Source organism: Schistocerca serialis, chromosome 8 (assembly GCF_023864345.2).
Source record: "Schistocerca serialis cubense isolate TAMUIC-IGC-003099 chromosome 8, iqSchSeri2.2, whole genome shotgun sequence".
In the NCBI taxonomy this organism is placed as follows: domain Eukaryota; kingdom Metazoa; phylum Arthropoda; class Insecta; order Orthoptera; family Acrididae; genus Schistocerca; species Schistocerca serialis.
Genome location: NC_064645.1, coordinates 517,633,377 through 517,652,070, shown reverse-complemented (window position 1 = coordinate 517,652,070; position 18,694 = coordinate 517,633,377). Strand labels below are relative to the sequence as shown.

The 18,694-nt window shown below is 40.8% G+C and overlaps 1 protein-coding gene across 1 annotated transcript in view; it reads right to left on the bottom strand.

Moving 5' to 3' along the window:
- Nucleotides 1-1,371: 1,371 nt before the first annotated feature.
- The window catches only part of LOC126417100 (uncharacterized), a 905,013-nt gene continuing 887,690 nt past the window's right edge, over nucleotides 1,372-18,694 (bottom strand). Inside the window, exon 6 of the mRNA XM_050084995.1 lies at nucleotides 1,372-3,362. Coding sequence (XP_049940952.1) covers nucleotides 3,274-3,362 — 89 coding nt within the window. The 3' untranslated portion in view covers nucleotides 1,372-3,273. The remainder of the gene's footprint in view (nucleotides 3,363-18,694) is intronic.

The window sequence follows — 18,694 nt, the reverse complement described above, 5'->3', positions numbered from 1 at the left end:
ATCCTACCCGCGTTATACCATATTCTGCAGCTGTTGATATTACCCTGTATTCATCTGATTAGAAATAGTTATCTTTCCATTTCACTTCAGTTACCCCCACTACATCTAGAGCGATACTTTTCCTTTCCCCTTTCACATTTCCTAGTTTCCCTTGCACGTTGAATCTTCTGATATTACATGCCCCGACTCGAGGAATGTTATCCCGTCGTGGGTTACCCAATGTTTTTATGAATGTCACCTCCTCCATGGCAGTCCTCTCCTGTAGATCTGAATGGGAGACTAACGCGGAATATTTTGCCAATGGAGAGATCATCAAGACACTTTTTCAGTTTCAGGCCACATGTACAGTAGTTTCTTAAATCAATGGGTTGTATTGACTTCAGCTACCTCATTCCTTTTGGGGAAAAGTTTCCATACCCAGGGGCAACAGAGTGACGTGAACCTCTATCCACTGCTCCGTCTTCTTAGACAAGAACGAGAGTGACTTCTTATGCCGGAAGTCTTCGGCCACCATGGTTGATGATTTTTAGTCAGACAGTAAGCAGCGGGTAGGTTTGAAGGCGGAACTCACAACGTTTTGATTAGTAGCCAAAGAAACTATCCAAAGACCATCGATGAACGGTTTCTTTCGATCCAGCGTATCCCACTCATGAGTGATAGTCTCATTAGAGGACAGGTCAGCTTCTGACCTGGATGGTCTTTGCACAGGACAGAATTGGAATCTAATGCAGATATAAAGGACAGCGTCCTGAAAGATTTCGTCAGTGGTGTTGCATTGTTGACCTGAGTGTGGTCTAAAACATGGTAGCCAGCAGAGATACAAGACGACCTATGAAAACATGACTAAAAGAGACGACTGCCAGTTACAATAACCTGACTGAAGTTATCGTCGCTGAAGCATCTTCGGGTTTCTGTTGATACATGAAAATCTGTTTTGTCATGCTTTCAGGAGATGGCACAACTCTTCGAGTTAGTTTGATCCCTGCATTCTTCTTGGCCTCTTGAAAGTGAAGCTTTTTGAGTGAGGTAAGGATAGCATGTATATTTTATATTCATAAACATATCCTAGTGTTGAAAGAAAAATAAAGATTCGGAATATAAATATTTAATTTTCCTCAATAAATACATGACTTACCTCTTGTTGGGACAGCAGCAGTCTAATAATATCCATTTGTTTTTATTAGAGCTGAATTCACCTTACAAAAAATATACCGTAAATTGAAGACCAAAATAAGAAGATGGTTGCTCACGGATGTTTACTGCTTCCCATGATCAGAAAGACAGGTCATCAATGTTTGCCGTTAAAAACAGGGAATCTTTTATCTTGAGATCTGGGAATTCTTTATTTCACACATGCACCATGACGCAACCTGTCTTTTGACAGCTTTTATTTGACAAAATCTGTTTATTCTGGACCATTCCTTTTACAGACCTGGGTATAAGTAGTGAGCACAAAATTTCCAGAAACAAACATGCGGAGTCTTACAGACAACGTAAATACAACTCTGTATGGGTACATCATCTGATCTGAAGCATATGTCGAATATACATAAATATGTACACAAACACTGATTATTGATATAAACAATATAGACACTAAAACACGTGGGCAAGTATCAACAGGACATCTGGTTATTTGATTTGTTCTACGATATACAGGGTACGTCCACAAATTTTCTTTCTATATGATGTCATTTAGAACAACTAAATACCAACTTTTCAAAACGGCAGCTTCATATAGTTTGTTATATGTTCGTATTTAGTACAAAGAACACAGTCTATCAGCTTTATTTGTTACTCCTGAGGAAGACACAGCGAGAGAGTTCAGCATCATGGTGGTCCGTCGAATTTTTTCAAAATCAAGGACGTCGATGGTTGTATTGTGCAGCGCACGTGGGTAGCTCTAAACGTGTCTCCTACAACATAGGTTTTGTGTTTCATGCATGTCGAATACGATCTGCTTAAGAATTACCTGGATACCTGTTTTGGGCAGTATTTCGTCGTGTCACAATTTGAAATGTTTGAGGAACTCCACTGAATATTGTTCTTTCAGGGCATCCAGGAAGGCAATTCAGAATTTTGCGTTGATGGCAAACTTGAAGTGCGTTTGAACTTGACCACCAAGATACTTCTCCGAAATGTTCACATACTGTGCCTGTTCCCACTACTTAACTTTAACGTAATATGAAAGTTCGATGTCACCGCAGTTTTCTGTACACCAGTACCTACAAGGGCTCAATCATTGTCATTTGGCACTGACACACGAGCTCATCAACTCGCTAACTGCTAACACTTGTCACGATTGAGGCGGCTCATTCGTTACGAATGTCGCCGTGTGCTGGCGCACTGGGCGGAGCTGCGAGGCAGCTCCAGTAGGAACAGTGACCACTATCCGTTCTTTGCAGGTCATTTTCTCACTTTGCTCCTTGAAAACGGCTACGTAATATGTTCCGAAGGACACAGCAGAGAGACGTCTTGTGCGTTGCAGTGGATACAACAAAACACGGTTCAGTCCGATCGCCGAATTCACACGAGCATCTCGTCAACGGTTTGATATCGGAAATTGAAACGTCCTCAACGAGCCTGACATAATTTCCGGAGAACAGAATACTGCAAAGAATGTTTCAGATTTGAAATGTGGTGTGAAGCTAATGAAGAAGCCGTGAAAAGGAAGTTAGGTAAAGTTAGGAAAGTATGAAGTCAATATCGAAACAATGCAGAGAAAACTAAATCAAAGAATACGTAAAGAGGCCTTCTGTAAGTGGGCTATGAGACGTGTCATTCAACCTAATGGCACAACTATTTTTATTTTTATTTACTTTGTAGGTTTTCATTCTCATATCTAGTAGGAAGACTGTTTTTGTGATGCGAAAAATACTTTCGGAATTATCAGATTGCGCTGGACTTTTTCGCACTCTGTGGTGCCTTCAGGGAAGATTTAGTCAAGTGGAGGGCTACCTCCGCTTTCGACTTGTGTCTGGATTCAATCTGCTGATACGGGTAGAGTCTGGAAAGAGCTGCGAATCGTGTCGAGTTGCCTCTGGCCGGTTGCAAGGTGTCCAACCGACCCAAACGGATAGGCAATAGACAACTGCTCCATAGCTTCCTTCTCACTTAAATCCTGGTAGGTTTTAAACTTGTGGGTGTGTGGCCTTGTGAGCGTCGTTGGTGTTGATCTCTTAGCTCTGGTGGCCGTGGTGGCGACGTCAGCTGCTAGCCGCATCAGTAGCAGTTGCAGCAGCAGCAGCGGCTGCAGGCGGAGACCGCGGTCTGCTATCTCGACAGCGACAGCAGCGCCAGAAGCGATCCCGTGGCCAGCAGCAGCAACCAACCGGGTCGGCCCCACGCCGACACGCCGGCTCCTGCAGACGTCACAAAAGAGCAAAAGCTTAAATGTGGGTGGCTGCCCACACATCGCGCAGGCAACACACAAGATTCGACAAATTGCTGCGAAGTGAATAAATTTTTGGAAGACGGCGAAAGAGTAGCTACCATTAGAGGACATAGAAAAGATCTACAAAGAACGGCACATTTCGTTCCGCGTTTGTTTAGTAAGAGCAATACCGTTACGACCACGCTGAAAAAACTCCACTTGCAAATGATACAAGAGAGAAGTTGTGTATCATGCAGAGAATTTCTGTTTCAATTGCCAGAGCGTGCGCAAGAGCTGGCCAGCATATTACTTCCTGTAATTTGCATGTCGTAATATGACCAGGACGAGAAAATCAGTGAAATTTAAATCATGTTGTAGTTTACTGACAGCAGTTTTTTCCCACACACTGTTTGCTAATGGAACAATTCTGGAGAAATAATAGTGGCACCACATATCTTCACTTGCATATTATAGCTGTAGTATAGCTGTTGATGCAAGTGATTATACATATGTACAGGTAGATAAAAAAATTCCGGGGAGATAGAGAGAAGAGAGTCGCGTTTCGTAAAGTGGCCGACGTGTTCACCCCGATGCTGACTGTGTTTCTCACTTTGGGGGCAGCGCTCTCCTGCATCGGCTGCCGCTGCTTTTCCTATTTCCAACCGTGGGGCGGCGGCCGCATGCGAACTGCCTGGACTAATATTTTAATATATTTGGGCTTTATTTTGAAAGTAATGTAAGTCTACTATTTTTAGAAAAATACTGTGATACCAAATAAAACAAAAAGATGTCTCTTAAAAAAATTACATATAGCGCTTTCTAAATAAAGGAACCCATGTAAGATCTGTTCTTGATTGCGTGAGTGAATTGTTGTCCAAAAGCATCAATGTGAGGTGCTGCTAGAGGTATTGTCAGTGTACGGACGTTTTCCAGTTACTTGTTGAATTACGTACCGACCGGTTCATACTGAACCATCAAGCAACATCTTTACCCTCCACCCTGCTCCTCTTCAATGATGTGTTCGCTGTTACAACTTCGTGTTGGAAGCTATACAAAACTCGAGATGTTTGTTTAACCTGACCATGCACTTTTACAGGAAGAGGAGCTAGAAAGGTGATTGACAGATTTCGTTTTTCCTAGCTTTTGTCCATATGTCTAACAGATAACATGGACATGAAAGTAAGTTATCCGTGCGATGAATCTGTAAATAGAAGTAGAAAAGGCATAAAGGACCTGCACTTCTACAGTAAGAGGAACTAAAAAGGTGATTGACATATTTCCTTTTTTCTAGTTTTTGCCCATATAAATAACAGGTAAAATGGATATGGAAGTAAGTGATCCGTGCGATGAATCTGTAAATTGAAGAAGAAAAGATATAAAGGCCTGAATGCTCTCAACCTCTTCAGAGGAGAATTAATTAAAGGAACGAATCTACCACGCAGAAAGAAGATTCATTGACAGAAGAAGAAGAGGTTGATAAAGGATGACATAAAATAAGAAAAGGAATTCCAGTAATAAATGAATTTTCGGAAGAAGAGAAATTTTTAATTGACAATATCGACTGCAGTGACCCTGTTTCATAATACAAATTATTTTTCACTGATTATATATTACGAATAAAGTTTGAAGAAACAAATAAAAACTCTGTGTAATGTGTAAAATCTTCACCTTCTAGCAATAGGCACTACTGGTCTGGTAGCCTGTTGCGGGAGGTGAGCTTTTATTGTCGTAGTTTTCGCCATGGGTGTAGTGCAACTATCGGAAATTAAGTACTTTGCTTCGGCGAAAGTCAACAGCATATAAAGACTTCAAGAAATGCATGACATCATACCCTCTATTTCTCATCATCATCATCTTCTTCTTCTTCTTCTACTTCTTGTACTTTTACGGGCTCACTGCATCACTTCAGTCAGTCATTTCCTGGTCATCTTTTTTCAATAGGTTTCCTTCGCCCAACATCTTTTCATTCTGACTGATCTTATTTCGTTTCTCATCTGTAAAAACCCTTTTCATCGTTTGTCGTTTGTTTGTATTTTGTTTAAGTTTTATTTTTATGTTTTTCAGGTTCTATTTTGTTTTGTAAATCGCCCAGGATTAAATATAGCTCTTTCATATCCTCCCTGTTTTCTTCATCCATCATTCCCTTGGTGTTTCATGTTCCACAGTTTCTCTGTTTTCTGGTGTCCTCATAACGTGGCCAAAAATAGGGATACTTTTGGCGTTTAGTACCTATAAAGGACTCCAGTTCACTATACACCACTTCATTTGGCTGGATCTGTCAGCCATTTTCCATCTTCTTGATATTTTTCTATTTATATATTTCCTAGCTTTTCCTTTCTCTTAGATTTTGTCGATTCTACTTTCAAGATTTAGTCGATTCTGTTTTCTGGGTGACTTTGAACAGAGTTTCACTTTCGTAAATCACCTCTGGTTGAACCACCGTCTCGTAAAATTTTAGTTTAAATTTCATTGAGAGACATTTTTGTACAAGTAGCACAAGTTAATTTTAGAGCTTTTATCATTTTGTTACTTTTTACTTGTAATGGAAGTTTCCCATCCAAGTTGTATGTTCAAATTTCACCTATGAATTTGAATTTTTTCACTGTTTTTGATTTATTGTTACTTACTGTTATGTGGTTGATTACTAGTGGATCGCCTGCTATTATTTCAATCTTTTCGAATGATATCTTGAGTCCTGTTTTCATGCTATATTTTGTAGGCATGTTGTTTGATTTCTGACTTGTTGAATGTCATTAGCTAGCAATGCTGAGTGATCTATACTGCCTGTAACAACATTCATTTGTAAATTTGGTCTGCAAATGGCTTGTATACGAACAAACGCACAGAACTGTCAAGAAATTGGATCGTTTCCATCCATATTGAAGTTTATAGTTTTTACACAACACCACGACAAAAACTGCACATCGACTGAACAGTAGTCTAGATATTGTAGTAACAATTACTGACTCTCTCTAAAATACTGTGAAACTTGGAAAAAGTATTGCTGTCGACGAAAGTATAGTTCAAAGAAGAGAATGTCTCAGTTTTCTCCAATATACTATAGACATGCGCCATAGGTATTGTGTAAAAGTAAATAAACTGTGTTTTTCTGAAGGTTATACTTATAATACTGACATTTATGCTAGAAAAATACAACGCCAAATGTGAAAACACATTTACATGATGTCATAATGGCATTAGTAAATGGATTATTATTTGAGGGCTGTAAATTATTTGTAGATAGCTATTACACTAACGTCCCTTTGACCGAAAAACCTTAGTAAAAACGTTATTTCGGGTTCTGTCAAAATAATCAAAACACTTATTATCGTCACAAGCAATACAAAAACAAAAGACATGAAATGCTTTTTGTAAATCGTTGCGGCGTTAAATTTTTGAGATGGACTGATAAAAGACTAGTTTGTATCCGAACCACAGGTGAGAATCACACGTATACAACTGTTCAAAGGAAAAAAAAATTAATTGAAGTCTGATTCTGTCTTTTTTTTTTCTAAAATAAGTACATAAAATGAATATTCTTACCTTCGACTATTGGTCGTCACTTTGAACAAATGCATGTAGAAAGGCAAATACTTCAAATAAGTCTCTCAAATTTTCTTGAATCGTACAAAGAGCCGGTAAGGGAGTCAAGAAAAAGATGAAGGAATGTACGAGTACTAACGTTTATATGAAGAAAAAAGTAAAGACTATGCTACGAGGAAAGCTAAAAGGGTAGCAAATTACTGAAATCGTTATGAGGAACAGTCAGCACTATGTCTGAAATGCTTTCAGAAGTTGCATAGAAAACTTAAAGCTTAGTTTATAATATTGAATTATTATGTTTTCCATGAGAATTTTCGTTATTTATTTTTGTAACATTATCTTTAGTTGTTACATTGGGATGAAATATAATAGCCCCTACTTTATTCAATTAGTGTACGTTAAATTTATATGATTTCCATTTTCAACTATATGGGAAACTTTTCTAGTAAGTTATTTCCTCGTGTGTTGGGATATTCAAGTGTGATCCACCGGTAGTAAACGATAACCGACAGGAAAATCCTCTGGGAGCCACCAGTAGTACGCACTGCCTGGTGGGAGACTCCACGGTGAGCCACTGGTGGTACACGCCACCATGTGGGAGAATCCAGCATGAACTACTTGTGGTATACGTCGCCTGAATGGAGATTCCAGTGTGAGCCACCAGTGGTACAAGCTGCCTGAGGGAGCTCCAACATGAGCCGCCAGTACATGAAACACAATGGGGATCTCCAGTATGAGCCTTCAGTGGTACAGCGTGAGTCTCTCTGGTCATATGTGAGAGCGTACCGAAGATGCTCAACAATCTCCTATGCCAAATGTTACAAGAGAGGCATTGTGAGTGACAGAGTGCCTTATTGTCAAATTTCCAAGGGCTTACTTACAGAGAGTTGTATCGGGTACTATTTCCTCCACCTACTGAGGTGTTCTTAAATTTATTCTTAACTGCCCTGTTTGTATTAGCTTTTTCCAGTCAGTTCTGACGCATCTTGTTCTTGGAATGTGACTTCATTGGTCAATTCTTTTTTAATTCTTAAATTAAAAATTTAATTTTTAGTCTTCCTCCATATCTGACCAGTCTGTATGTCTGGTCGTCATATGCGGGACCTGGGTTCAATTCCCAGTACATAGAGGTATTTTTCCTTTGATGAGGCGACTGGAACAGGATGCACTTAGCTTTGTGCGGTTAATTAAGGAACTAATTGAATGGGGAGTAGCGGCTACAAGGCCCGGAAGCTAACAATGGCTATGAGAGCAGTGTGTTGATCCAATAGTCCTTCGCGTCTCATCGACATGACGTCATTCTGTAGAAAATGACAGTGTGGTAATCAACATTGCTCTGGGCTTAATCGATGGGTTACTTTTTTCGTTTCATACGACTTAGTACTCAGAAATTTTAATTTATTTATTTTCAAGACACTTTACAAAGCATAGTAAGCTCTAAGATACGCCCGTTTCTCATTATTATCTATGACTAATTCCCATTAAAATACCACAGTTCAATGACATGGCTGTTCAAGTGTCACTCATTCATAGCTGTTGTCCTTGCCGTAGACCTGAGCGTTGGCACTTGAATCAGAGATAGTTAGTTCGAATCACACATTGAAAAATACAAAATATTCATTGCCAGTATATTGTCGTTAAGGGGAGATGTGTTCGTGGAATACAGTTTCTCAACATACGATTTGGCGCCAGTTACCTGGATTAAATTCCGATCTTGTCCATAGTGTCTGCTGGAGTGAGTACATTGACGCTGTTGATAGTGATCAGCCATTATATGGGTGCACTAAGCTTGGAGGCTTTTTGGTACTATTAGATAAGAGTAACATGTGAGGGGGTACTGGTTTCGCCCTTTCCCTTATTTTTGGTTTTCAGTAATACAGAGATGACACTAACACTCGACATGCACTAATCACACAGCAGGCACACTTACAACAAAGTGCAACAAAAAAAAAGACTCTGAAAACTATGGCACTTAACAGCCATGGTCCTCAGTCCCCTATGACTTAGAACTACTTAAACCTAACTAACCTAAGGACAGCACACAACACCCAGTCATCACGAGGCAGAGAAAATTCCTGACCCCACCGGGAATCGAACCCGGGAACCCGGCTACCGCATGACCACGAGCTGCGGACACAGCGTAACACTCACACAATACAAAGAATAGGTGGCAAAGTGTGCAAAGAAATACAAGGCTAATCCTACTCTTACGGGCCTTTCAGCTGTTTGTATCGTATGAATTCGGGTGATTATCAGAGACCCAAGTGTAAAGAAGTGGCCCATGTTACATTATTAAAAACAAATTGCGGATGTGCCAACAGTTTGCAGTATATGTTATAACGAATGAAAATGAAAAGGTGGCGTGATTTTGTCACATCTCTGACTTTGATAAGGCCTGTATTGAAGTATTTTAATAACATTTTGCGTCAAAATAATGATTATGTATAACGGAAGACAATGGAAATCGATGAGAGAGAAACAGTGGAAAATGTCTACATTGAGCATGAAACATTGAGTCAACAGTAGTGATGGAGGATCCCTGTACTGTCCGTTCTATCATTGAGTGAAACAGTGTTTCATTTTGCTTTATGGGTACACACGGCGATGGAGAGGAAATGCATGATGGAAATGTTTACCCGAACAAAGAGAGGAAGTCTTTCCTCTGTAAATGCTCCGCATAATGGAACCCGCACTGCCGTTAAGATGAAAGGACACTTCCAGAACAGGCGAGCGGAAAAACAGAACACGGAGGGAAAATGAAGGAAAACAAAAAGCGCCAAGGCCTAGCCTGTGGTGGGCGTGCTGAGGCGGGATGGGTTGATGTGGGGGGGAGTGGCGGAGTGGAGGGGGGAGGATGATGTTGGCACCTAGCTTGAAATTACAGGGGCGGCGGCTGCGGTGCCAAGCCACACGTTAAAGCGGCCGCGCAGGCCTTAAAACCAAAGTTTGTCCAAGTATAGAGCGGCTTCACGTACCAGAAGAGAAGCTACAGAATGAGTGCGCCATTAGACATTACGCTTGTAGGATACAAATGGAAAGCGGCGCTAACGGGCTAATACATTTGTATTATCGGAGAATCAGTAGTTTTGAAACAAACAAAAGCTGAAACAAAAGACTATGCCCTGTGGTATGAGATTAGGGGATGCAATGGGCTCCCATCGAAACCCACAATTCAGTACTCTTCACTTCTTCAGGTGAAAGGTCAAATGCTTGATTGCAGGACACTATCTCACTGTCCTGCAAACAACGCACTCGCGTTCTGGCTGACAGTGGATCGCATAGTCTGTTAAATATCCGGCCATTAAACCCCTTTTCCATATGATTTCCTAAATTTGTTTAAACACGTTTCAGAAACCTGGAAATCAGTAATGTGTATCTCGCCGGCAATTCAGATAGGCCAGTTTCACAGATCGTGGGGACGGTGCACTGACTCTCACTAGCAATTCTAGATCTTTCAAACAGTTTTTCTTTTACACTTCTACGAGTTTCATTCTCGCGCATATTTTGTACTTCGTGTACATTTTTCTTTAATTTATGCAATTCATTATTAGATTTTACGAAACGAAAGCCGCTTTGCACACTGCTTATGTATAAGCGTTTCCTCCCATCTTCTCCTAACTAAAACACTTACAGATTTTCCTTTCTCAAGGAAAGCTATTACTGAGAATGTTTTCTTTGGTTTTGGACGGCAATGTATTTTTGTTCTGATCATTAATGAACACAACAATCTTCATTCGAACCTCAGTTCATGGAATCATGCGAGTAATTTCTTGTTTACTCTGTAGTTTCCATAATTTCTAACCAAATAACCATATCATTAGAATCATTGTCCACGAAATTAGCAATCAATTAACACTTATGTAGGTCTTCAGGAGAATTACGTAACCTCGAATACATACGATGTTCTTTACATTTCAACATTTCAAGGTTGAAAACGTTAATTGGGTACGATACCACTCTGAATATATGGAACCTGCACAAAGCCGTCGCTATTAGCTAACATATGAGAAGAAATCACAAAGATAATTAATACAGTTTGATCTCGTTTATTAAGCCTTAGCGACATTGCAAAAGCAACTGATAGTTGTTATGGATATTAAATGAGTTGCAAATTCGAGCAAATAATAACTGTGAACCGTTGTGTCAGGGAAAGTATCAGTGGAAACTAAAATGCCTTTTACAAATTACGACTGTGTTGTTAAATGTTGTTTACACTGTCTGCTGCAGCTACGGCAGGGTTACATATTTAAACAGCCAGCCGGTGAGCTGGGAATCTGGGAAATTTCAAGATATTTTCAAAAAATACTTACAGTATGTCTTAGCAGCTATCTTTGGGTGTAGCCTTCCTGTATAAAAGATTTCAAGGCAGGTTTAGACATTTCGGACTGGGTATTTCGCTTGCGAGTGTATCTGTTCCAGTCCTCCCATCAAGAGAAAAGGAAGTACTGAGATCTAAAGCCGGATCCACCACATAGCAATCACACGCAGACTGATCTGCTATGGATGCAGATGTAAAATGTTCAAATGGCTCTGAGCACTATGGGACTAAACTGCTGAGGTCATTAGTCCCCTAGAACTTAGAACTAGTTAAACCTAACTAACCTAAGGACATCACAAACATCCATGCCCGAGGCAGGATTCGAATCTGCGACCGTAGCGGTCTTGCGGTTCCAGACTGCAGCGCCTTTAACCGCACGGCCACTTCGGCCGGCGATGCAGATGTATCTCACTGCTATTGTCATAACTGATGGCAGAGATTGTAAAGCTCACTTTGTAGCACATCGCAAAACTGATACTGCAATCTGTCTGCAATGAAATCACACAAACAATTATCATGACCAGTTTTGCATTAAGGCGATGATATAAAGACTTTTAATGAGGAAAAAAATACTAAGGAGAATCCGTCGTAAAACTGGCACCAACTGTTATGGCCAAAGGGAGGTATCTGCCTGCCTGAAATATGTCGTGGTAACGTCACGTAAATAACATGGTGGCGCCCGCTACGATCGTAGATTATGCTTGCGCGCTCTATCCAGCTTCGCTTTCAGCGCTGTCACTGCATCTGGCGATAAGCTGCAAGTCTTTCCCTGTGCTCTTCTTTTACCAAGCCCACGCTCCCATGAATTATTAAGTGCATTACCGATGCTTCTGTCGAAATTTTTGTCTCATAGATTAATTTCTACTGCTTATCTAGTTAAAGAGTCCCAACAGTAAGAATACGGTCAGCGAGCGAGAAGATTCGTTTGTTAAAATATAATCTTGCATTTATTCAACGGCCTGTGCTCAGCCACCGCTGATTTTTTCAAAATTGCTCTGCCTAACTTGATGCTGTTGTTCAACATAGCTGTTGGCAATAGGCCGTATAGATTGCTCCAAGTATGTGCTGCCACACTCTCAAGGAGTACTTGTTTAGCACTCTGTCGGTCTTATTAGTTGATGCACTGCAGAATTGGAGCCGTGCTTTGTGTTGGCTTTCCTAGCTTTGCTTCTTGATTTTATCGACAGCATTGACGAAATACCACTGACTGAAAACCCGTTCCTTCTTAACACAGTCGATTCGAGGTACAGGCGTTCCTTGTATGAAACAGTTCTGCGTTTGGGTATTAAGGTATTCAGCATAGTTTTGAAATCGAAATAATCAGTAACCAATTCTTCTTCTCAGCGATCACAGGCCCTGTAGACCACGCGCTGTATCAGTGGTCTGCTTCCATCGCCTTCTGTCTCTCTCCACCCTGCGGAAATTCCTAATGCTGCGATGTCCTTCTCTATGTCATCTTTCCATCTTGTGCCAAGTCGGCCCCATAGTCTTGTTACCTGGAGAGTTCCTTCAAATACTTTCTTGGTGACTGTGTTGTTTTCCATTCTAGCCACAAGTCCAGCCCATGGACGTCTCCTACTTTTTAATTTCTGGATGATAGTGGGTTTCTTCATGAACTGATAAATTTCATTGATCTTTCGAAATCTACATAGGCCATTCTCCAACGCAGGTCCCCAGATTTTTCTCATTATTTTCTTTCGAAGGCATTCAGTTTTTCTCTTTCATTCTTTGTAAGCGCCAAGCTTTCTGAACCGTACAGTACTTTGGGGCAGATGGTAGTGTTGTGTATCTTCAGCTTTGTGGTGACCGACAAAGCTTTAACTTTTGAGTGAGTTGCTTAGTGAATACAAAAATCTTCACCCTGAGGCTATTATTTCGGTAATATCGATTTTATGATATTTTTACTGTTGAAACGTGATCCAAGGTATTTAAACTGAAGAACTTTACTGAATTTAGAATGTTGGTCAATTTCAAAATAAGGATTTGGGTTTATGACTCGACCTATTTCCATATATTCTGTTTTCTCTTGGTTAATCAAAAGCCCCATTTTGCTGGCACTGTGCCTGAGATATCTGTACATGTCTTTGAGTTCTTCTTCAGTTTCTCTCAGCAACACTATATCATCAGCATAAGCCAGTAGTTTTATTTAACTGTGTTCGAATCGGAGACCATTGTATAGATGCAAATTACTCTCCCGAACCACTTTCTCTAATGTAAGGTTGAAGAGGACACATGAAAGAGCATCTCCTTGTCGTAAGTCTACTTTAATTTGACAGGTGGGGGATATGGATCCTCTGAACTTCACTGCTGCCTGGGAGCCATCCATGCACAATTGAATCATCCTAATCATTTTACTGGGTATACTAAATTCTCTTAATGTGTTGTAAGGCTGCTTCTGTGGATTCTGTCATAGGCTCGCTGGAAGTCAATGAAGAGGCAGTGGAAATTTTCGTTAAATTCCCAGTATTTCTCAAAGCTCTGTCGTTTAGTAAACAAATTATCAGTTTAGGAACGTTTTGTTCTAAATCCAGCCTGGTAATCTTGAATAACGTTTTCTGCATAAGGTTTAAGCTTTTCCAGACATTGACAGGATTTTGTATCTTCAGCAAACTGATTCTTCTGTAATTTCCAAATTTCGTTCTGTTTCCTTTCTTGTATATGGGACAAATTATTGCAGTTTTCCAATCTTCAGACGGTGTTTCAGTTTTCCATATCATTGTGATAAGCTTATGAATTTCTTTGTGTGGCTTGCTTCCGCCCTCTTTTAACATCTCTGCTGATATCTGGTCCTCGCCTGCTGCCTTGTTGTTTTTCAGCTTTTGAATGGTGTGGATCCCTTAATGTTCTGTTATTCTACATTCTTCATTATTAATGCCTTCACATCACGTAATTGAAGGTTATGTGCGGATCAGTGCAATTTAAATTTCTGAGAGATATTCCTTCCATCTTTCTAGGATATCTTCCAGCTGTGTTAGCATATTTTTGTTTTTATCTTTTATGAATAGGTTTTCACGTCGATAACATCTCTTACTTTCCTTTGTACACTGAACAACTTCTTTGAGTTTCCATTCCTGCACTTCTATAGATTCTAGGACTCCCCTTAGATATTTCCTTTTCTCTGTTCGTAGAACTCTTGCTGTTTCTCTTCTAACCGCTTTGAAGGTTTCTCTCCTGTCCTCACTCTCCTTATTATGCAGCTCCTATTAACGTTCAGATATCTCTTATAAATGAAGTGCAACAGTTGCATAAATGAAATTCAGTTTCTTAACCGGTTTCGTGCACTTAGTACCCTTCTTCAGAATGGTACGCCTATGTCATGTATTTCATGTACAGTCACTATGAACAACATGACGCCTCCATTTTATTGTATGCGTCTTATTATTCACACTCGCAAATAATGCGATAGGTATAACCTTCTGAAGAATGGCCCTAAGTGTCTGGAACCGGTTACGAAATTAAATTGCTTTTTGCATCTGGCTGCTGATTATTTCGATTTGTACAACTACAGTTGCTGAGGACAGTCTTTTCTGAGCAGGATAGCGAAAGCTACGCCAGTTGAGATACAGTTCTGTATGGGTTGATCTAGAAATTTTTCTCAGAATGGTGGAAGACTTGTAAAGCATCGATTCTTGGTACATGGACTGTCGGTGGGCTTTGAGCCTTGCCGGCTTTCGTCCTATCGATACTCCTCCAGATATCGTACTCCTTCGGCGCTCGTAATGTAATCGCGAAGTACAGCGCACTAAAGACGATCGTGCGAGCGAACGTACGGAGTGATGGGCATTAACAGAATCTGGTTGGTGGTAGACACGAGGGGTAACCTTGGCGGCGAAGACTGTCACGATGAAAACGTCCATTCGGGTCGGCGTCGGCTGTATTGAGCTCATTTTGGGATGGACAGTGTTGCAAAGAAGTTTGGAGGTCGTTAGCAGATAATATGTTGTTGGGGGTCTTGATTCGTGACCTCTTGGTCAAGGACTTCAAGTGATGTAATAAGGTGACGTCATGTTATTTACATTTATTGGATACACATTTCCTGACCTCAGTGTTACAAGTATGATGAAAGTAAGACAGATTACTGGTTGATTCTCAGTCACGAAACTGTGCACAATTTGTCTTGCAGCGAGGCTTGTTGTGCCATTCTAACTGTAGTAATTCGTGTTGGCGTCTGATGGCGTCAATATTCTGGTATACAGTTTAAACCCTGGGGCTTACTGTTTATTATTTCTTAATCTCAGTGCTTTTTCTGTTTCAGAAAGCACTGTGTATCATTGAACAGACCGATGCACCAGTCATTCCGCCAGACCTTTCTGCGGAGTCTTGAATTTTTGGGTCCATCAAAGACGTCGTATTGTTGTAAGGCTAATTTAGCATTTTATGCCTTTTCTTAAGGTAATCTTATGTTAGTGGGATTTGAATTCTTGTTTAAAAAACCTGGGCTTTGAGTGTGATTTGGTTACTGCTTGGAGGTAGTGACAATTTGTTTAAAGTAATTTAGAACAAATTTAATGTTCTTTTATCTAATACTGAACTAACAAGGGAACCTCCCCATCGCACCCCCCTCAGATTTAATTCTAAGTTGTCACAGTGGATAGACCTTGAAAAACTGAACACAGATCAATCGAGAAAACAGGAAGAAGTTGTGTGTAACTATGAAAAAATAAGCAAAATATACAAACTGAGTAGTCCATGTGGAACACAAGCAACATCAAAGACAATGTGAGCTCAGGAGCGCCGTGGTCCTGAGGTTAGCGTGAGCAACCACTGAACGAAAGGTCCTTGGTTCAACTCTTCCCTTGAGTGGAAATTTTCATTTTTTGTTTTCAGTTTATGTCACAAACTCTTATGTTTTCATCACTTTTTTGGGAGTGATTATCACATCCACAAGAAAACCTAAATCGGGAAAGGTAGAAGAATCTTTTTACACATTCGCCAAGTGTACAAGTTAGGTGGGTCGACAACATATTCCTGTCATGTGACGCACATGCCGTCACCAGTTCCGTATAGAATATACCAGACGTGTTTTCTGTGGAGGAATCGGTTGACCTATGACTTTGCGATCAGACGTTTTCGGTTCCCATTGAAGAGGCACGTCCTTTCGTCGACTAATCGCACCGTTTTGCGGTGCGGTCGCAAAACACAGACACAAAACTTATTACAGTGGAGGAATCGGTTGACCTATGACTTTGCGATCAGACGTTTTCGGTTCCCATTGAAGAGGCACGTCCTTTCGTCGACTAATCGCACCGTTTTGCGGTGCGGTCGCAAAACACAGACACAAAACTTATTACAGTGAACAGAGACGTCAATGAACGAACGGACAGATCATAACTTTACGAAAATAAAGAAAGTAAGGTTATCACTCGAGGGAAGACTTGAACCAAGGATCTTTCGTTCCGCAGCTGCTCACGCTAACCACGAGACCACGGCGCACCTGTCCTTACATCCTCCTTGATGTTGCCTATCTTGCGCATGGACTACTCAGTTTGTATATTTTTGCTTATTTTTTCATAGTTCTACACAACTTCTTCCTGTTTTCTCGATTGATGTGTGTTCAGTTTTTCAAGGCCTATCCACTGTGCCAACTTATAACTAAATCTGAGGGGGGTGCGATGAGGAGGTTCCCTTGTAAGTGCACTGCCTTGGGTTTATTGGGATAGGATTATTTATTTAAAGAGTTTAAATTTAGCACGTTCGTTATCGTATTGGGACGTGCTATTTATTTGATCGTAATTTCTTACAATTTGTTGTATCACGGAGCCTGGGTTGTGGGTTTGACCTACGCCTTCTGCTTCTTGCGTGTCTTCCTGATTTAGTAGACCTCATAATTCCATTTGTGCTCCAGGAACACCCAATAATAGTTGCCTGTTCTGAAAGTAATACTGTTTGAGGGAGCATATGTGAAACAAAAGTCGGTCTGAGACTTGTATACCTAGCACTATTGGCCGGGCCGAAAATTGGTGGTCAAGCGGGACAACTGGTCGTCATTCACGCTGCCTGCCGTGTACGGCGTTAGTATCTGCATATGGCTGGCACTATATATAGTGTCCACATGTTGCCTTGGCCAGCCCGATTACCTACTGAGCACATATGGGACTCCATTGGGCGACAATTCCAGTCTCATCCACAGCCAGCATTAACTGTCCCTGTATTAACTAACCAAGTGCAACAGGCATTGAACTAAATTCCACAAACTACGATCCGGCACCTGCACAACATGATTCATCCACGTCCGCATGCTTGCATTCCACATGCTGACCTTTAAACCAATTACTTTTGTGCAAGCACTACAGATTTGCAATGACTTATCTCGCACTTACATTAACCTGTGATCTTGCAATGTTAATCACTTAAATATGTTACCTAGACAAATGTATTCCCGAAATATCATTACTCTACATTAATTAATTGCTCATGTTGCGATATTTTTTCTGTCAGTTTATATGCAACGCATCTGTTGTCAAAGTGTCTAGAGTTTATAATCAGTAAATATTTAGATCTTTTCCTTCTTCCATCTTATGGATTGATCCAGTGCATGGAGAGTTGTAGCCCTCGAACAATGGACGCGTGCCCATTACTGATGCTGCGCGCTACCCGAGCTTGGCCAGAAGAAGTGCTGTGACGCTGTGCTCGAACTGTGGCGTGACGCAAAGCGAATTGTCGTGCGTTCTTACTACGACACAGCAAAACTGTCGTGTCTCACACCACGCCACGCTGATAAGAAGCTTTCGGCACCACAACCCGCAAGTAATGCGAAACGGAAGCGCGCAGCTTCTCGTGCGTCTCTCCCCCTCTGCCCATTCATTGCAGCAGAGGGTCTAGAAGAAGGTATTAGCGACCATAATGTCGTTGTGGCTTCTATGTCAGTGGAAGCTGCAAAAAAACACAAGAAACGGCGTAGAGTTTTCTTGTTTGGGAAAGCAAATGAAAGTGTCAATAATGAATATCTTCATAGTCAGCTCCAAAGCAGAGGAGTTGGCACAGTCGTTTTAAACGTAGTCACTGCCCCGCTGACAAAGAGAAATCATTCGAAATGAATTCAGCTGTCTAAAGGTCAATTACAGATTCTTTTAACGAATTTGAAAGCAATATTTTATCTGCAGATTCTAAAAATAACCCCAAAAAATTTTAATTCAACACCTTCTCTTGCTGACAGTAAATGTAATGTAACAGTTGATGGTAAACAGAAGGCCGAAATTCTAAACCTAGGTTTCACAAACTCGTCTACGGTAGGGGACTGTATCACCATTCCCCCTTTCAATCATCGAACAAACGCAAGGGTGGCTGACATAACGTTTATTGTATCTGGGATTGTAAAACAGTTAAGATCCTTAGACGTCAGGAAGGCATCTGGCCCAGACGGTATCCCTGTAAGATTACTACAAATATAGCACCATTCTTATTCATCGATCGTGCGGTAGCGTTCTCGCTTCCCACGCCCGGGTTCCCGGGTTCGATTC